The sequence below is a fragment of the Sciurus carolinensis genome, chromosome 7 (genome assembly GCF_902686445.1).
Source record: "Sciurus carolinensis chromosome 7, mSciCar1.2, whole genome shotgun sequence".
Lineage (NCBI taxonomy): Eukaryota > Metazoa > Chordata > Mammalia > Rodentia > Sciuridae > Sciurus > Sciurus carolinensis.
In genome coordinates this window covers 79,623,474-79,644,543 of record NC_062219.1, presented here as the reverse complement: position 1 = coordinate 79,644,543, position 21,070 = coordinate 79,623,474, and the positions used below count along the sequence as shown (strand labels likewise).

The following is a 21,070-nucleotide window of genomic DNA, read 5'->3' as shown; positions in this document are numbered from 1 at the left end:
GTCCTTTGTTCCTCCTTCTCTGGAATATCCCCTTCTAATTCCTAGCTACCAGTATTTATCCCCCTTCTCTCACACGCTCCCATAACACAATAATGTCTCAAACAAATAATGATGGAATCCCAACCCCTGGGTTAAGTATGAAAACCAAAGCCTACTCAAAATTACCGGAGCCCGGAAGTCCAGAGGCATAGTCTCAGTGATAGTGAAAACCAGCAGTCTTCTGGGTCATTTAACACTGCTAAGTCCATACACAGACAAAAATGTTTGGTACCTGTTGGCAAGATTCTTATGGAATTAAATGATTAGTCAGATAGGCTGGCTGAAAGCTAAATGTTTTTACTTATTGTGCTCCAATGAGAATGTTGCTGAGGTTGGTCTACACGTATTGCCTTATGCTTCCTAACGGACATGGTTTGACATTAAGAGGACACCATTTTTGCCAGCACAAATACCAAGACAGCAGACACCAATCAATAGAAAAAAATAACTTCTTTTTATTTACAAAAAAAATCCAAATATTGGATGCTGTAAACAAAATTCACAATCTGTTCCCTCTAGCACTGATTCAAACATGTCAGTTTTTAAGAGTCCATTTTCCAACAACTCCTTTTCTGCCTGTGACTCACTATAGTCAAAAAATTCCAAAAGAGTGACCCAAGGTGCAGCTTGCTGTGGTAGGGCGCCTCAGAGTTAGGCAATGGCTGTAGAGAAGTTGGAGGGAGAGACAGCCAATGGGTAGAGCCTCCTCCACTCTGCAAAGCTTCGCAGCAACTCTCATCAAGTTACCTCGACATCTTCCCACTTTGTACTTTTACCATTTTCTTTGTTAGCAAGCCATTATTATAACAAAATATTACAGAGATTCTTTCTTAGCATTGAAAAGGCTATGCTAAAAGAAATGTTAAAGAAAGATTATATTCAAATAGGTGCTATATATGAAATCACTTTTTTTTGGCTTTTTGGTTTCATCTAACACACTTCATCTTCAACAACAAAAAAGCTTATTTTTGACAGCTGCTGACAGCTTTCAACATAATACACTTCATTTACAAAATAGTTCACAATATTTATTTAACAAGCATTGCATTGAAAACAACTTTATGCACAGTAAAACAACCAACAATAAGCAAACAGAAAGGGGTGGTAAAAACAGTTGTGTTTACTTTTCATTTTATTTCCTTCTTGGTTTGGATTGTAGATTACAGATATTCTTCCATCTTGCATTTTTTGGACCTACTTTTAAAATAGTCCACCGAATACCAAAATGAGTAGATACTTGATCCCATTTCTGAAAGGGAAAAGTCCATCTTGGTGTAGGTATTCTTGAAACAGTTGGATTTACTGGGGATGAAGTAAACTTTTTAAAAGGGCACTGTCACAGATAAGTGTTCTCTGACATGCCAGACTGGACAGGTGAAAAGAGCCCCAGAAGATAAAACTTCTTTCTGTTTCAAAGTAACAGCAGAGTAGGCCAAATAAACAAAAGCAAACAAATCACAGGCACTAATCAGGAGTTGAGAGCTGTTCTTCTTTTCTGACCTATACACACAGCTTTCTTTCATAAGACATTCGAATTATTAGGCCACACATCCACAAAGAAAGACATATATTCCACTCTGTGTTGAACTACATATGCACAGGACTATAGTACATACAAAATAGAAATAAATTATATGTCTTAAAGTAACTGCTGAAAGTTGTCTTGAGTATAGCTTCCTCTATTTGAATTCCAGGTGCTGGCACTTCCAACTAAGCTACCAACCCTGAAGTAAGCAAGAAAAGAATATAAATATTTGAGAAAATAAATGAAAAGTGTCTTATCAAATAAGGCTCCTCCAAACAAAAACCTGTGTCATACACTAATAGCAGTTTGCTGCTATAGTGGAGTCAGAGATTTCCAGACTCTTCAATAGTACACAACTCTTGTGTCAAGAGTTAGGATGAAAAGAAAGCAAATCACCAGTTGCCCCTCTATATTCAGTATTCCCTTCATTTTCTTTTAGAAAACTTCCAAACACCTAAGCAGGCAGAGCTCTGGTTTCTGACTGATGAGTGCCAGGCTTACTCTGCAAATTGAATGATGATCCCTGGGACTTCGCAGTTAATTTTTCAAATCCAGGGTTAGAATGAAGGAGACTGAGCCAACATGGGGAAGGAAGAGTACCCTAGAAACAGTGAGTGGCAGTGCAGAGGCTGTGACAGCTCTGACAGAATTCACAGGGAAGCTGCTACAGCAAAACCACCAGGTTCCTATTAAGGCTTCAAAGAAAGATGCATACAAGGTAGTCCAGACAGATTTACCTGGATTAACCTAGCATTGAGCATCTGAGAGATGCACAGACAACAAACAGGCAGAAAAGCAAATTATACTGCCAACAGGAGGATGCTATTTTCTTCCTTGGTCCCTCTTTAACTGATGACAAAAATCTTCTGGTTGGGTCTAAAAAGGAATTATCATAGTAAGCAGTCATCTACTAGGGCAGATGTGGATTACATGGTTGTTTCACAACAAAGGGAAGGTTTTTATGCATTACTTTTGTTTTAACAAATATATTTTCAGAGACCAGTGTTTAGAGGAATGGGAGAAGGGGTGGTTTTAGGATTAGCTGTCATCAAACAGACAGTTCATTTCACAAAATTATAAATGGTCTCTTGAAAAAGAGAAAATAAAGTTGGGTATGACTTAATGCAAAGTGATTTAATTGAAAGTACAGTACTAAATATTTAAATGCAGTGTGACAACCAGATCAAAGATGTTTCATATTGGCATAAATTTATAAAATGTTATATATAATATATATCTCATATATAAACTTTATGCAATTGTGCAAATATTCTTTAAAAAGGGTCATTTCACATTTAGTAAATTCTAGTGGTCCAGAAATGCAGAATGCATTTATTTAAAAATTCATTTAAATATTAATTAGTAGCGTTCAGATCACCAGAAATTATTTTTAGGGATTTAAGTAGCCTATCACTGATCCATAATCCATGAGATTATACACCATGGAGGTACACAATTATTAAAAAAAAATGGGTTCAAACTGTCAAAGTGGCAGTTAATATTAAAAAAAAAAAGAATGTTCTGCCAAACAAATATACTTCCATTTTGGGATTCTCTGGCTCACAAAAAATAAACAAACAAAACAAAAAAAACCTCACTAAAAATGTATTACCTCCACTCTTCCTATCAAATATATTATTTGTTTCCTTCCTTCACTTGCTTTAATTCTTTTAGATGTGGGTTTTAATTCATCATTGCAATATGTCCACGTCTCATATCATTCTATTGAAAGCATAAAAGCACACAGTATTTAAACATTTCCTATTTGATACATTGTTCTAGATCATAATCAATGTAGTACATATATATGTACATACAATATGTACATATACACACACATAATATGCACACATACTTAAGATAATATCACACCAACAATGTCAACTTTATGCAGCTATCTGCCAAGAAAAATAGGGCATTTCCTCCACCATTCACAAGCTTATATGTTGTTTTATTCTCTTCTTGAGTCCCTGATAAAATAAAATTAATCATTAAACCATAAAATAATTTTTCCACTTCAAATTTTCAGAAAGCAACAGGCACTTTGATGCATACTGGTATGTAACAAATATAGTAACTCTTTATATATTTTACTCTATCTCTTCTACTCGGGTATTTATCTGTTAAATCTTTGGTCCTTGAGCATATTTTCTTTGCTACAGCTGTTTTTGCTTGCATTTTCACATTTTAAAAATGCGAGCTATGCACGCAGCTGGAATTAATGGATTGTGTCATCATAAGTTCTGCTGTTTGTTATGAGAACTGCACCAACCTACTACTGTTCATTTGGAGCAAGCTGTTTCTGTTAGCACAACAGGATCATTCCACAGAAAGCACTTGCTAAGAGCCTCAGATAGTAATCCCAGCATGAGAGCTTCCCTTCCCATATAGTTACTATCTAAACTCCTGAACTGATAAACAAGGTGGGGTGAGACATTTTTTCTTCTAAATTTCCCTTTTGTGAATTCCACCTTAAAAGTTTCTTTACCACTTTTTATACCTTATGGCAAAGCTATGGGAGAAGTTGTTGCAAACCCATATTGTCATCAAGCATTTTTTTTTTTTTTTCCGCTTCTTATCTTAGGAGGACCTGGTTGTTTTTAATGACAGGTCTCTTTTGTTTCAAGACAGAATGCAATTGGGTAGAAGGAAAAGGGGAGAATTAAGGAGGAAAACATTTTAGAGATCATGCTCCCATACCAAAGAAAAGATCCATGAGCTTTGCCAAGCTTAAAACCAGGAACATCATCACTGCACAAAACACATCCCAAATTAGGACTGGGTCACTCCTTTTTTTTTTTTTTTTTTTTCCTTCTCCCCCCCTTCCCATCTGGTCTGAAATGGCTTCCCCCCCAGGACATTTTTAAATGATTCTTAATTGCAGGGTAGCCAAGTGGAGTATGTCTGTTGCTGGCATGTGAATACTGGCTGAACTTGTGCAATGTAGTAATTGCTAAAGTTAGCATCTGCTACATAGGGGGCTGGCTGGTAATAGCAAGTGACATTAGCCACATTAGGAATGACATTTTGGTCAGCTAGCACCCGAATGGCCAGCATAGTGATAAGGTTTAAAGTCTGTCTTCTTTCATGTCCCATCAGGCACACGGTACTCTCATTCACCACTCCATGAAGGGTCATGAGATAGTCATACTTGCGGTCTTCTAAACCCACGAAGTGGTTCTGCAAATAGGACTCCAGTTTTCTCTGTTGCTCTCCAATGTCTGAGAAATCGATGAAGAACCTGGAACACATATACCTCTGGAGGGTCTTGATCTCATCAGAGGCAGGCCTAAAGCCCCTCACTAAGAGGTTGCAGTACTTAAGCAGGCCTCCCCCTCTAATTTCCTCTGGGTTCCTGGTGGCAATGATCTTGTTACAAAGATGATCAAAGGCTTCATGGAAATCGCCATAGACACTTTCACCAATTATTGTGGGGTGAAATGTTTCAGTCATTGGGTTCTCTGAACATTCATAAAAGAGAAGAAGAGAGTCTAATTTGATCTGAAAAGAATCTACACTGAATTCAAACTGCCTCCGGAGGGAATCCACAAATTTCAGTTCCACATTTTTGCCACTGTTGTTTGACAGGGATATAAGACTCCATCGGTCAGAGTCATTGCACACTTTAACCATTTTCTGCACATAAGCTTCCTACAATTTAAAAGATAAAACAAGATGAGCAAACCTTGAAAAAAACAATAAATAAATACATCCTCTCTCCACAGCTGAGAATTATTTTGCTCTTCCCTTTTGTTTTGTCAAGTTTAGCAAAACACTACCTGTAGGCTTAAACAGGCTTCTGAAAACAGGAAAAAAAATATCCATTTAACGAGTAGTTTAACTGTCTGGGAAAGAGACTAGAAGTAATAGTTTGAGGCTTTTGGCAGACATATCATAGTACTAAGAGGTTCTGTTGTCATGTCTGACTTTTGAAAATGGTCTAATAGGCACAATATTCACACAGTAGCTATACAATATTCAAAGGACACAGAAAGGGATACAGTGATATGTTAGTCTGCCTCTCACCCTTGTCCCCAGCCACCCTGTTCCCCTCCCCTGAGGCAATCAATGTTATCAGTAACTGGTATGTCCCTCCAGGGGTACTGTAGAGTTACAATCAAATATGAACTAAATTGTCCTTAGACAATTTCAACTAGTATAAAATGTGACTTGAACTACCCTGTGGGAGTGGGAATTGCCATTATACCCTTAACGTGTGAATCAACACGGAGAATCAACAAATATGTCTTTAACACATGGAGTCAGCTGAATGCAGCGACGAAATCTATTCACATTTTCCAATACAATAAAAAAAAACCCATTGACTCAGTTCTGCTTCAGGCTGCTATTTTCCCAAAGACTAGATTATAAAATGACTGAAAATAAATTATTTACATTACACCATTTCATTCCTTCCCCCTTTCAGAATCTACTCTGGACAGGACTCCAGCAAGGAAAGCCAGGAGTTAAACCATAAGAAGGAAGCGAAGGGGGTGGGGGGAAGCATAGGAGGAAGCGGGAGAAGAGTTGTGACGCTGAAGCTCCAAGTAAACTACAACACTCAATATCATCCACACACCTTAGTTCACTCATTGAGAAAATAATAAATAATAGTAATAGCGCTCCCAAACGCGTGACGGCCGCAGATACTTGACTTTTAACCGAATCCCCTCTGCCCTAGGCTCCCCGCAGCACCCAGGCTGGGCTCCGCGGGGATCAGGACCTAAGCCCGTTTCCAATGGCTTTACCTTGAGCGTAAGTGGTGTGATCTTCTCCTTGTTCACCCCTTCGGGTAAGAAGTCCAACAGGCAGTCCAGCACGACGTCCTTCACAGTCTGAAACTCCTCTTCCCCACGCAGGTCAGCGCAGAAGATGAGGTCCAGGTCCTTGTAGCCCAGGCCGCTGTCCTGGTGCAGGACGTGACTGGCGGCTGAGCCATTGAGGCGCACATCGCGGACGCCTATGCATTTCTCGGCCAGACGCCGCCGCACTACCTTCACGATCAGACTCGGCTGCAGCTCGAGCGTGGGGAAGTTGCCGCGCCCGTGGATCGGGATGGTCTCGCTCAGGATGCCGTCCAGTCGCTGCACTTGTTCCCAATTCAGCACGTTACAGTGAGCTGTGGGGCTTTCACAATAGTCCAAGCAGTGCCCGCCGAAGCTGCCGCTGCCGCCGCCGCCAAAGTCACCGCCGCTAAAGTCGCCACCCAGGGGGATGTAAGGGCCGCCGGCCAGCTCGTCCTCGGCCATAGCAAAGTACCCTTCGCCCTCCGCCATGTAGTGTCCGCCAAACGCCACTTGACCCTGGTCAATCCTAAAAGAAAAGAAGGGGGGAAAGTACGGTAAGGACTTGGACCGTCGGAGGGCAAGGGCTCGCACAGCAAAGAGCGCGCCCTCTCCCCCAAATCGTTTCGGGCCCTGGGGCTCCTCAGTCTCTCCCTCCCCCGACCCTGGTCGGTCCCAGCCGCGCGCCGCGCCCCGCAGAGCAGCCCCGCACCAAAAGTATCTCTGATGCATCTGGAAAGCGCAAGCGAGAGTCCCGTCTGTGTCACCTGGAGGCGGCCGCCCCTTCTAGGAGCGCAGCAGGGGAGGAACCGCGAGGCGGCAACACTTCCAGGAGCTGCGAGTGCGCTCCCGGCAGAAGCTAACGACTTCGTCTTTCCCAGACCCGGCTGCACGCACTGACCACTCCCGCCCCTCGCCCCCGCCCGCGCCTCTGTCGCTCCAGCTGCGGTGGTCCCGGAGGTGGCGCCTTCTGCTGCCGCCGCGCACGCTCCCGTCTCTGGAGCTTTAGCAATTGTGCGGGGGAAATGTCTTCAGTACTTTTTTTATACCGGGCTTCTCCGTGCTTCCGGGGCCCTAGCGCAGCGCGCTCGCCACACCCTCCTCATCTGCATAAGGTGCCGCCCTCTACCACCACCCCCACCGCCAGCCGGTGCCGGGCGGACAGTCAACCCCAGATAGGCGCTGCGGACAGACAACCTGGAGCGGGGCCGCTAGTCCTGTCTACGTGCAGATGCGTGTGTCTGCATATGTATATGTAATTTATGTACTCCCGCTCGAATCCCCCCAACGAGAACCTAAAATGCCCATACTGTCATAAGCGGCCATCAAAAGTAGATAAGGACTAAAATCACGCAACTGCATAAACTTCCTAAGTATAAAATTCTCGCCAGATACAGCGCGTCATTATAGTGTAATGTTGGTGCTCCGGAGGTTCCTCACGACCTCCCTTTAATCTGCGTGTCTGTATAACTTGACAGGTTACTCCACTGATAATCGGGTCCAAGTGTGCACTAACGAGTCCACTTGTCCACTCAAATCGGTCTCCGCGCGTGAGGGGAAGGGCTTGCTGATAAGTAGGTTTCGATTCTCGAAACCTCGAGCAACAGCGGGGGCGGGGGCGGGGGCGGGGAAGGCGGAGGAGGACTTGGGGGCAGCCCTAAGCCGGGTGAGACGCGGAGGCGGGAGTGAACGTCGGGCTCCGCCGCACCAGCGGGTTCGAGCCGCCGGGAGCGCGGTGGGGCCGGCGCGCGTAACCGAGCAGACAGTCGGCGGACCAGCAGCCAATCGACGAGGTCCGGGCGGCCCCGGAACGCTGCGTGTGGAGCGCGCTCCGGGCAAACGCGGGGCTGCCGAATGGGTTGCTGAGTCGCGCGGTACGACTAGTAACCTGGAGGAGAAGCAGAGGAGACCAAGCGCGGTCCTCGCAGCCCTCTGAGGTTTGCTCTTTCAGGTGAATAAAAATATCAGTGGGATATGATTTGGTTTCCCACGAGACGTAAAAGGATGAGTTTAAAGGATATAAAGAGTTTCTCCCCTTCAGCTTCACTCCTTTGGACACAGCTAAACGGAGTTGTAATGTTATTCCTGCGCGCACTTGCGCTACGGTGGTTGCTAGAAAGATTTCCGCTTTCTCCTGCTTTCTATTCCTGCAGCCCTTTGCCATTTTCCAAACTAATCCATAGCAACTTTCCCTTTACATAGAGACTGCGGGATGCTGAGGTGGGAACCAAGGAAGAAAGCCTGGAAAACTAATATATTCTCCCCAAAGGCCCTATGCAACCAGGCCACCCAGTCTGAGAGGAAAGCAGTATGCCCCCTCTGAGATCGGAGAGCCCCTGACCTAGTCGCTGAGGTTGGGCTACTCGGAGGTTGAGGGGTGAGGTGTGGGGGTGTCACCCGCCGAGCATTCAGCTGCGTTACCACGCCGCCCCCTGCCGGTGCCCTACGGAGCTGTGTCCCCAAATGGAGAAACCCGACCAGACCTGGCAGAGGCCAGCCTCCCCTAGCACAACGCATAAACCCTGTGGGGGCTGGGTGAAGGGACCCTAGGACAACTACACTAAGGGATAAGCCCTTTATTTCCCTATAAGTGCATCCATATATTTCTCCTGTCCTGCCTTTCACATATGAATACATCCTATCCAGATTATTGAATAGTTTGACCACCTATTGAGTTAACAGACATCAAGTACTGAGAATTTAAGAATGACTGCCTTTCACCAGTGCAGTGGGCATGTGGTACGTAATTATGGTTCAATTGGATCTGTGTTATGAGAGAACTATATTCCAACCCAGAGGGGTGAGTTAACTACCATGGGGTATCGTAGAGAAATCCAGAAGAGAGGTGTCATTTGGGGCTGGATCTTTAAATTAAAAAAAAAAAAAAAAAAAAAAATTGTACTTTCCTTTAGTAGATGGGGAAATTTGGAGAAAGATATTGTGTTAGCCACAAAAGGAAGAATATGGAAATGTTCAAGATAAAATATGTAGACTCTCTTGAGATATGACATGGAATTGGAGTAAGGTTTGTGGGCGTTCCTGGAACTTATTGAGCACTCTTAGCTGATCACTTTACACATACCTCATTTAATTTTAAATTAAAGGAAGTATTCCATGTCGTAGGGATTCAGAAACAGGAACCAAGAGGTTGAGAGTCTTGCCCAAGTCCTCTATCTAATAAGCTAAAAGATTGTGCTTTGGATTCAACCCATTTGTGTATTGTTTAGTCTTCATTACCAGGAATGGGATTTCTGTGGCTTACTACTATCTGCTCACTAGAAGCTGAGACAAGCACAAATAGCAAAAAATATTTTTAAAAGAAAGCTAAGGACCTTTAAATATAGTCATTCAAAGACTGATAGAAATTTCTGCAACTTATTAAAATAAGACCAAAGGGGTGAATCATATTATACATTGCAATAAATAAAAACATTATTTGGTACTTAAAAAAAAATCTTTCAACAGAAAAACAATCATCTTCAAGTTTGTGAGCATCTGTGCATACCTGGATTTTGAGCTGTGGAATGAGGGAATCTGTACTTTGTTGAGGATGCTGTCATATGATTCTAACACAAGGGCTTAGCCCCAGTTTGTACTGCAGGGAGAGCCATAGCAACCCCTTTCTCTAGCTGAGTACCCTCTCAATGAGGCTGCCCTTCTCTATATTATCCGGCTGCTCCCATGACCTCTCTCAAGAACAGAGCTTAACTGAAAGGTTGAAGCAGAGCTTAAAGCCAAACAGAGGGCCTGCTGCATCACACACACCCTTTGAGGAGGAAAAGATGGGTCCCAGCAACAGACGGGCAACACCCCATTTCTCTTAGCTGCCAATAGTTTGTGGCTGACACTTAAACTTTAACAAAGCATTCCCTACTTGCAGTCATAATCCAAACTCTACTGTCTGTTGCACTAGAACATCTGGGATATCTTACTTTTGGCAGTGTCTTGGTGGGCAATTTAATCTTTAACTGGATTAATATGTGCCTGATGCATAGTGGCCTCTTGCTACATAGTGTTGGATGAAAGCATATGCTATTTATCATTCCTCTTTTCTCTGTCATCAAACCGAGATAATATTTACATTCTGAGAAAATATATTCATCCTTACCTGAAACTGAAGATGTTGTAATTGCAAACATAACTTTACTTTTTTCTAGAAAACCAAAATAATTGTCAAATGAGATATTCTATACTTCCAAACACATTCACAGCCAAGATACTTCTGAACATAGTTACTTTTAAATTTTAGATGGACAGATGGACTTGCCTTTCTGTTTGGTTGGGGGAAGTCTACCTTCTGTACCTACTTGGTAAGTAATTTACTTTTCCCAGTTTAAAAGGGAAAAAATTACAGTATAATGTCATGAGTTGATAAAGTTTAGACCACCACAAAACTAAAATATGGGTAATCTAGACTGCTTTCTGAACAAGCAAAAAGTCATTATCTGAAATTTTAAGACTCAGATACATTTTTGAGGAAAGAAAAAATGCTTGTAATTATTTGACCTGGATTTGCAAGTGTAGTAACAATCAATCTAGACTCACCACAATAAAAAAAAAAAAAATTCAGTTTGGGCATTAATAAGAGTTACCATTATTGAGTTTGTTGTTATGTGCCAGGCAGTGTACTTAGTATTTTAAGTAGATTATTTCTTTTAAACTTTCTCCAAAAACCAGAACTTTACATAGTAGATCCTTATTTTCCATATAGGAAAAATAAACTTCAAGAAATGTTACTGAGAGAAGTAACATAGCCTTGGTTCAGACCTATATGTGAGTTCCTTACATTCTGGAAGTTCCATTTTATCAATTGACACCCCCCCACCGCCCCCCCCCCTTCTCAATTTCCTCGTATACTTAACAAGAAGGCACAATGACCTGACTGGGCTGTTGGGAACATCTTCCTCTAGACATGAATGATTTCCATCACAATGAGAGCTAGTAACCTAGCAGCTTCATGGAGATCTTGCAGGAAACCCACACACAGAAACAGTTGGAGGTTTGGAGGCTGGCCCAACTACACTTTAAAGTGGTGCCATGTTTCCTTTCTTTTTCTCTCTGCTTCCTATCTTCTCAAAAATGATTTCAAAAGATAGGAAATAAACAAATATGAAATTATTTTCTTAAGCTTATAGGAAGGGGAAGAAGAGCCAAAAAACAGCTGTCAAGCATACTGCTTCCCTCTCTCAGAGCCCTCTGGCTAGACTTCCTCCTAGTGTATCCCAATCTTAATCTTTCCATGCCAAATTATCCGCTCTTCCCAGGAATTTTCCACCTTCAACTGTTTCTACTCTGATGCTTTTCACAAAAAAAATAAGATGATTTTGTAGCTGCACCATGCAGTGCAGGCAGAGTAAGTAGCCATGTAAGGAATTTGAGTCCCTTCCTGCATGTGCTTCTTTCATAGGACAAATCTCAGTAAGTTCAGGCACCATTGTCAAACAGAATCATTTTCCAAGCACGTACACACACACAGATGTCTTCCTTGCACAGTAAATTGGGGGTCTCTTTGCTGCCCAGTTAGTGTTTGTTGAGTAGCAACTGATTAAAGTGCTTCATATAAAAGTTAAAATTCATTTGGAAAACTAAATTTGTAGGCAAATGGTGCTTATGAAACGATTTTTCTCATGTTTCCTTAGGGAAATGACATGTTATTCAGGACTTATCAAAGACCAGCAACATTCTAGGTCATACAACTTCTAGGTTAGTGTGGGAATAATGTTCTAAGTTATTACTGAAATGTTACTACTATCGCCAGGTTAATTTTTCTAATTTTAAACTTTTCAACCATTTTCCTCCATATTATCTAATTTTATCTTTATAATTATTCTGATCTGTATGCAGTTCTAATTTTAAAGATGAAGAAAGACTGGATGATTTTCACCATGTTTACCAACTGATGAAGGAAAGGTAAGTTAACTCGGTTACCCTCATCATAGGTCAGCACCTTTTCTCTTGACTACACTGTTTAATTTTTACATGTGTGGGAATGAATTTAAATGATCAGTAACAAATAGCTAAATTCGATGGGAAACCAGCATCCCAGAGGTTCTTTATGTGGGCTACATTGTTACCTGTGAATGTTTTATAAAACATCACTATTTGGACATCTTATCAAGTATGATTTTTAAGGAATTATTTTTAAGTGTATTTATTTTAAATATATGACCACATAAAAATAATTCCATTCATAGAGATGAGTGAGTTGAGGAAAGTCAGTGTGTTAAACAACTTATAGACCTATATCATCACATTCAAAGTTAAATTCAATAGAGACTGTCCTTTACTAGAATTCTTTATCAGAAAGATTAACCAGTATTTTCTTGTACTATCATTAGTGCTGATTATGCCAGAAGTTCTTCCTGTTTTGACATCTGGATGAAATGCTTGCCGTTTCAGTGTTGAAAGTCCTATGGACCAGACTGTTTTCCTTACTCCAAACATGACAGCTATTCAAAAGTTGCATTCACGTAGCAAATGTAAATTAGGAATACACGTATATTTTCAAAAACTACCAAGGGTGAATAAGTAAATGGTAATATTTGTATGACAGTTTTTTTCCCTTCTGTATATTTGTGCTGGAAGATGTTGAACTCCTCCAAAGAAATGTTGATGTTTATTTTGTAGAACTTCTGAGGTTTTGTGAAGGATGCAACAAGGGAATATAGTAAATCATTCTTCTTTTCTTAAAGAAATTTGACCTAAAATGTGCTGTACCTTGTGAAAAATAAGGCAATCTTTTATGAGTTTTTCAACTCATTTTGATGTAGTTTTTAGCCATTTCTAATCATTGTACCTATTTTGGTACATTTGTTGACTACGATAGTTGACCTCTTTTTTATGAGCATTTAACATTTCAAAGATATATATAAAATATGGTATATGACCATTGTATTACTAATCTGTTTTCTGCTGCTATAACAAAATGCCTGGGGCCGGAACTTCATACCAAAAATATATATTTATCTCACAGTTTTGGAGGCTAAAATTCCAGGATTGGGCAGCCTCTTCAGTTTGGCCTCTGGTGAGTACGCCTCCTGCTTGGTTCTTTCATAACATGGCATATGACATCATGGACCCAGGCGTGCATTCAGAAGAGATAACATGGCAAGACAGGAATCCAGAGAGATTCAGTGGCCAGGCTTGCTCTTTTTATAACAACTTTCACTCAAGAGAACTAACTCATTCTGTGAGACCAGCATTAATACCTTCCTAGAGTGATTCTCCTGTGACCTAATTACATTCTTCTATGCCCCACTTGAAGGTACCACCACTTCAGTGCCACCACACCGGGGACCAAACTTCCAGTAATTGAATCTTTGGGGGACACTCTCAAGCCGTATCCAAACCTCGGTACCAAGTTAACTAGGTCCATGTTTATATACTAGATTCAGAAAATGTATGAATTGGAGGAAGCCACAGAAAAGCATTTATATATCTGTTCTATCTATCTATATGTGTGTGTGTATATATATATAAAATATTAATTAAATGATGCATTATTTCTTCCTTTCAGTGAAGTTTTTAACATTATATCCACCATCACCTTGTTTTTCAAGTCTTTTTCTATTTACCTGCTTCCTTTAAAATCATCTGCTACCAAGGAAATAATAAATTAAATGTATAATTAATGTACTCTTGATATATGAGAAAATCACCACAGAGTATGGTAAGGAACCCCCAAAATATGTTGTTTTTGAAAGTGAAAAAGTGAACACAGTAAATAATTTTTAAACAAAAATTTTTCGTGAAAGAACTACAATTATGAGTTTTAAAATATTTTTTTAAATAAAAAAACTCTTCAACCAGACTCTGGGAAGATAAATCTGACCACCTTAAAAATTCTAGGATCCATAAATGAAGTGTGAGGAGGGAAATTAGCTGCAGACTAGCTTCAGGGTGTTCTATGAAAAAACCAGAATCTGTCTAGCAAGTGATATAAAAGAAATTCAAGTTTAACTTTTTAACCAAAGGAAAGGCTTCAGGATGATAGTGAATTAGGTATTAGTTGAGATGGTGTAGAATAGAAAAATAAGTATAAAAGTTATTGCCATTTGAACCATAGAACTTCTGATTGCAAGAGATTAGTTTCTAATAAGCCTTCATTCCAGCAGGTTTACTAGGGATTAAAAGGGAGTTTCAGTTGACATGTGACTTAAAAAGCTGAGTATCCAAAGTTAAGCAAGATATCTGTAGGGCAATAGAAGAACTGTTCTACAAGTTAAAGTCGTGTTAGAAGATTAGAAGACCTTTTTAAAATGGTACATTGGAGACACCCAGCTCTGGCTTTTATCTCTATAAGATATAATTAAAACAACGAATGTAGCTGCTCATGGTTTACCATGGGAGAATACTAGAGTTCAATATTGGACAGAGACTTGGAGAAACCCAGAGATGTTAGATAGTAAAATAGAAAGTGAAGCAATACAACCCACTGCCCACTGCACAGAAATGTCACAGAGGACAGGAAATACCCCTTCAGCAGTAATAGAGGAGAAAAAAGGAGAGTTACAGTGAACACTGCTGACACAGGATTCATAATGAACTGACTCTGGAGAAGTTCTCTGCACCTCCCAGCATATTATCGTGATGTTCTAATGGGGTGCCATCTTGAGAAGGGCCCTCTTATCTGAACTCATTTCTTGGAGAATTAGCCCATGAGAGAATAGAAGGCACTTCACTTTGAATGCTGCAACTTGCCAGGCCATCTATTGCAGTCTGGAGGATTGTGCAGTTGAGTGTGATGTTCCACAGGAGCCAGGACTGGAAACACCAGATGATGAGTGCTGGGTGGTAGATTGCACAGACCTTATTGTTTCCCTCCCCCCAGCATAGATCTTTAAGATTCCATTACCTCTCCCACCCACAGGGATGAAGACAGGGATGTCAGAGCCAGTGTTACCCCAGCCCTCAGAGTGCACAGCTCCAGAGTGAAACTTTGGGGAATTCTGCATTCTCTGCTAGATCCTTAACAGACCACCTAGGTATTTAATGTCTACCCTGCTCTAGGAGTGTGCAACCCAAATAGTTCCAGAGAGAATTTGTTTCTAGGGAGATATGTTTCACCCTAGCTTGTTCCAGCATGCAAAGCAGCTGTGAGAAATTCCAACTAGTCACAAATCACTCCTGCTAGTCGCTTGAGGACACCACAAAGGAAGAAGGGGTGTGAATAACTCCAGCTTTTTCTCTAAGGTGTGCACACCCAAAGATGCTATGGGGAGCAGCTCTGATGGGCATAGGATGCAAGTTTCTACTCTTGCCCTCATTCAAGCACATCAACAGAGAAGAATTTAGAATTTTTTAATTTAATAAAAAAATTAATGCTTTGGTGGACGTTGCGGATGTTTTGTTTGTTTCTCTGTTTTCTCCTCTTTTAAATGCTTAATGTTTTCTTTCTTCTTTACTTTTTCTCCATTTTCTCCCTTTTTACACTTTTCCTGCTGTTTTTGTTTAATTTTATTTTCCTTGTTTTTTTTAACATTTTGTTCTATATTATTGCCCCTTTCTTTTCAGTTGTTGATGCTGCTGTTATTTTTTCTTGTCTTTTACTTTATTTCTTTATCTTTGTTGTTGTTTTCTTTCATTATGGTGCTAGAGATTGAGCCCAGCATGGCACAATGAACACATTGGGTGAGTATGATGTGCCTGAGTTGGGAGGAATTACAATTTGCTCCAGCCATGACCTAGTCTTACTTGAACCTTGGTGGGTAGGTCAACTTAAAAAATAGAGTGGATTAAAGCTCCAGTCAATGTAGGCATGGCTGGGCTGGGGGACAGGGTCTGAAGTTCCAATATGACACCACACCTATAAGGGACCTCAACATTGACCATTTCTGTACCTTATCAGACCACACATCGCTGACAAGACTGGAGATGAGTGCTGCTACTGAGGGGATACTGTGACCCTGGTCTCTTCCTTTCATCATGACTAGAGTCCTACCAGTGTCTGAGAAAAGCACAGAAGCTCTATTCCCATTGCCATAATTGGAACAGCCAGTTACAGAATTGTGTTCAAGTAACACAACCAGTATCAACAGAGACAAAGGAAACCCCAACACTGATGAGGTTTCTGTTAACACTGTAGGAGTAACACGGAGGGTATGCCTCACATACTCTGAATTACCAGAGGCGTCACACTCCTATGAGACCTACAGAGGAAACAGGTCCCTCAGACTCTAACACAGTGCACACTGTGTCAAAATTCACTAGTCACAGCCAAGGAAGCCAGAGGGAAGCTACAATATGAAGTCCAGTTGGAACTAAACACTAAATAACAAAAAAGACAACACTACACAACACAAAAGGCCCTTGTATAAAAGCAGAAGAGAAACCAATCTCAATAAATACACAAATCTTAAAATAGAAAAGAAATATTTAAAAACAAGGCAGTATGACACTTTCTAAAGTTTGTAGCTCTCTAGTAATAAATGTCAAAGAAATTAAAATGGATGTAATGCAGGACAAAGAATCAAAAGAATTAATTTTTGAACTATCAATGAAATCCAACACAATGCAAATAAATATCAAAATGAACTAAGGAAAACAATGCAAGGTATGAATGAGCATTTAAAGATAGAGATTTTGAAAATGAACCAAACAAATCTTAAAAATGAAAAACTCAGTAAATCAGATTTTTAAAAATCATTTGAAAGCTTCAACAGTAGACTACATAAACAGAAAAAAAAAAGAATATCAGAACTTGAAGACAACTCTACCAAAATAGTACATTTAACCATCAAGAAAGGAAAAACAAGAAAAAAGAGAACATACAATATCTGAGACACAATTCAGAGATCAAAAACCTGCATAATTGGCATATAAGAGGAAGAAGAGCTACGTTCTGAAGGCATAGAAAGTCCTTTTGGTTAAATATATGGCAGAAATTTTCCCACATCTTGGGAAAGATGTGAATATCAAGGTACAGAAGGCATTTGGAAGCCCAAACAGGTATGACTGGGGAAGCGAGGGACACTCTCAATAGCACATTAAATTTGTCAAAAATACAGAACAAAGAAAGAGTATTAAAAGCTGAGAGAGGCTCTGAGTCACATTTAAAAGCAAATCCATTAAAATAGTGGCGGAGTTCTCAGAAGAAATTCTGAAGTTCAGGGGTCTAGACCTAAAAGGAAATGATTGCCATCCAAGACTACTATATTCAGCAACGTTATACTTCAAAATTGAAGAAGAAATAAAAATATCCAAAACAAGCAAAAATTTAAGGAATTCATGCTCACTAGACAAGCATTACAGAAGATACTTAAATTCAACTCCCAGAAGAGGATGAAAGATTAACACAATCATAAGACCACAAGAAAGACTAAATCTCACTAGCAAAGTGGACAAATGAGAAAGAAGAATCAAAGACTATCAAAGTAGTAACCTATTAAACATCTAAGATGAGTAAGACATGAGGAAATGAACACAGAATATGTAAAACAATTTGAAGAAAATCTCATTCAAACAAAACACCAACAAAGAAACATCTGGGTTGAATTACACTATAGATCAAATGGATTTAAAAGACATTACAAATTATTGCCCCCAACAGTTGCAGGACACACATTCTTTTCATCAGCACGTGGAACTTCTTCCAAAATAGATCACATAATAGGCTATAAAGCAAATCTTTAAAATTTCAAAAAAAAAAAAAAAAGGAATAGTATCTTCCACTTATCAGATCACAATGGATTGAAAATAGAAATCAACAGCAAGAGAAACTAAAGAAATGATACAAACTTAAGGAGATTCAATGACACACTATTGAATAGTGAGTCACTGAGGAAATTAGGGGGAGATTTATAAATTCCTGTAATCAAATAAAATTGGAAACATACCAGAACTTGTGGGTTACAACAAAGCAATACTAAGAGGGAAGTTTATAACAATGAGTGACTACATCAAAAGATAGAGAAAGGGAGAGACTTCAAATAAATAACCTAATGACACATCTTAAAAAAAAATCAGTAGAAAGAAATAATAAAGATTGGAACAGAAATAAATGAAAGAGAGACCAAAAGAACAATATAAAGGGCAAGTGGGAAAAAAGGGGTGGTTCTTTGAAACGGTAAACAAAATTGACCAACCTTTACATAACTAATAAGAGAAAGAGAAGACCCAAATAATTACATTCAGAGATGAAAAGGGAGATATTGCAACATATACTATTGATCACTTGGGATCACCAGGACGTAAAGGTCCCTAGGGAATAAAAACTCTGTACCAATTAATTTGAAAACCTAGAAAAATAGACCCATTTCTGGACACTATGACTATTAAAGTAAGATGTTATAAAAAAACTCAATTATATCAATAACGATGAGATTAAAGCAGTAAGAAAAGTCTAAGAAGAAAATGTCAGGTTCATAAGGAATCATTGCTAAACTATACCATATTTTTAAAGAATTAGCACCAATATTCCTCAAATTATTCCATAAAAAAGAAAGGGAAAGAACCCTTCCAAAACCTGATAAGGAAGAAGGAGAAGGAGAAGAAGGACAGGAGGTAGAAGATGAGGAAGAAGGAGGAAAAGAAGAGAGGCAGAGAGGGAAGGGGAGGAGAATCTATAGACTAATATCTCTGATGAACATGGATGCAAAGATCCTTAACAAAATACCTGAAAATAAAATTCAGCAGCACATTTAAAGATCTTATTGTGATCAAGTTAGTTTCATTTCAGAATACATGCAAATCAATACACATAATACAGCTCATAATTATAATCAAGGATAAAAATCACATGATCATCTTAATAGATTCAGAAAACATCTTGGATAAAATTCAACCTCCTTGCATGATAAAAGTCATAAATAAATTAAGTTTAGAAGGATCATATCTTTACTTAATAAGTGCTCAATAAGCCAAAACAATAACCAACATCATACTGAGTGGGGGGAAAGTGAAAGCATTTCTTCTAAAAGCAAGAATAACTCAAAGTTGTTCATTTTTAATGCATTTATTCATAAAATATTGCAACTTTTTACCTGAGCATTAGCACAGAAAAGAAATAAAGAGTATACAAATAGGAAAGAAAGAAATCAAATTATCTATGCTTACTGATGATATGATTCTATACTGAGAAAATGCCAAAGATAGCACCAAAAGATATTAGAATTGACAAACAAATTCAGCAAAGTAGCAGGATACAAAATCAACATACAAAAATCAGTAGCTTTTCTATACATTAGTAATGAACTCACTGGGGAAGAAATCAGGAAAGCAATCCTTTCTACAATAACCTAAAACAACAAAAAATACCAAAATACTTAGGAATAACCTTAATCAAGGAAACGAAAGACCTCTACAATGAAAATTGCAAAACATTGAAGAAAGAAATTGAAGAAGACACTAGAAAATAAAAGACTCCTTGTATTCTTGACTTGGGAGAATTAAAATTATTAAAAAGACCATACTACCCAAATCTATCTGCAAGTTCAATGCAGTCCCCATGAAAACACCAGTGGCATTTATCACAGAAGTAGAAATATATCCCTAAAATTCCTATGAAAACATAAAACACCCTGAAATAGCCAAATACTGAGCAAAAAGAGCAATGTTGGAGATATCATGATGCCTGATTTCAAAACATACTGCAGCACGATAGTAACCAAAGCAGTATGGCATTGGCATAAAAACAGGCATGTTGATCAATGGAACAGAATCAAAGACCCATAAAAAAGCTCATGCAACCACAGTTGACTGATTCTTGACACAGGAGCCAAAAACATTTACTGGAGAAAAGACAGCCTCTTCAACAAATGGTTCTGGACACACTGGATATTCACTTATAGAAGATTGACATTAGATTACTATCTCTCACCCTGCACAAAAATCTAATCAGACTGGACCAAAGATCTTAATGTAAGGCTGAAACTTTGAGCCACTGGGAAACACACCAAGATATTGGCACAGGCAATGATTTCCTGAATAGGATTCCAGTAGCTCAGGAAACGAAAGCAAGAATTGACAGTGAGATTGCATCAAATAAAAAGCTTCTGCTCAGCAAATAAAACAATCCTTAGAGTGAAGAGACAATCCATAATATGGGAGAAAATCATTGTCAACTACTTATCCACTAGAAGATCAATATCCAGAATGTATAAAAAATTCGAAAAACTCAACATCAAAAGAGAAAGTAATTCAATGAAAAATGTGCAAATGATCTGAACAGACACTTCTCAAAATAAGAAGTACAAGTGGCCAATAAGTATATGATATAAATGTCAACCAGTATATTTAGTAATAAGGGAAATGCAAATCAAAACTACAATAAGATTCTATCAGAATGAATACTATCCAAAGGACAAAAGATAACAAATACTGATGAGGATATGGAGAAAAAGCAATCTATATACCCTGTTAGTGGGAATATAAATTATTATTGCCACTACAGAAAAAAGTATGGAGGTTCCTAAAAAAAAAACAAAAAATAGAATTAGTATATGATCCAACTGTTATACTCCTGGGTATATATCCAAAGGAAATTAAGTTAGCACAAAAAAGGAAGAGCAAGAGAGATAACTGAAAACCCATGTTTATTTCAGCACTATTCACAATAGCTAAGATTTAAAATAAGGCTGGTTGCCTGTCAACAGGTGAATGAATAAAGAAAATATGGTATATATTCACAATGGAGTATTAGTAAGCCATGAAAAAGAATAAGATCTTATCATTTGCTGGAAAATGGATGGAACCAGAGGACATCATGTTAAGTGAAATAAGCCAA

At 39.2% G+C, this 21,070-nt stretch overlaps 1 protein-coding gene and 1 long non-coding RNA gene across 5 annotated transcripts; one reads left to right on the top strand and one right to left on the bottom strand.

Moving 5' to 3' along the window:
- Positions 1-470: 470 nt before the first annotated feature.
- Tent5a (terminal nucleotidyltransferase 5A) lies at positions 471-7,291 on the bottom strand. Of its 2 annotated transcripts, none has more exons than XM_047559321.1 (3): positions 7,061-7,291; positions 6,313-6,877; positions 471-5,215 (listed from the first exon to the last, which is right to left on the bottom strand). In XM_047559321.1, the coding sequence occupies exons 1-3, from the start codon at positions 7,078-7,080 to the stop codon at positions 4,439-4,441; spliced, it is 1,362 nt and encodes a 453-aa protein (XP_047415277.1). In that variant the 5' UTR covers positions 7,081-7,291; the 3' UTR covers positions 471-4,438. The 2 variants fall into 2 exon arrangements, with proteins under 2 accessions (XP_047415277.1, XP_047415278.1); XM_047559322.1 differs by having other exon boundaries at positions 7,116-7,290.
- Positions 7,292-8,026: 735 nt separating this feature from the next.
- LOC124988030 (uncharacterized) lies at positions 8,027-15,500 on the top strand. Of its 3 annotated transcripts, XR_007109337.1 has the most exons (5): positions 8,027-8,299; positions 10,598-10,658; positions 12,193-12,258; positions 13,322-13,372; positions 13,613-15,500. It is a non-coding gene; the product is annotated as an uncharacterized LOC124988030 (long non-coding RNA). The 3 variants fall into 3 exon arrangements; XR_007109336.1 differs by having other exon boundaries at positions 13,322-15,500; XR_007109338.1 differs by having other exon boundaries at positions 12,687-15,500.
- Positions 15,501-21,070: the final 5,570 nt, after the last annotated feature.

Bases quoted from the DNA above. Each gene is read 5' to 3' on its own strand.
- Tent5a (XM_047559321.1), bottom strand. From the start codon at position 7,080: ATGCATCAGAGATACTTTTG. The intron at 6,878-7,060 runs GTGCGGGGCTGC...CTTTTCTTTTAG, and splicing joins ATGCATCAGAGATACTTTTG to GATTGACCAGGGTCAAGTGG. The intron at 5,216-6,312 runs GTAAAGCCATTG...TTTAAATTGTAG, and splicing joins TCACACCACTTACGCTCAAG to GAAGCTTATGTGCAGAAAAT.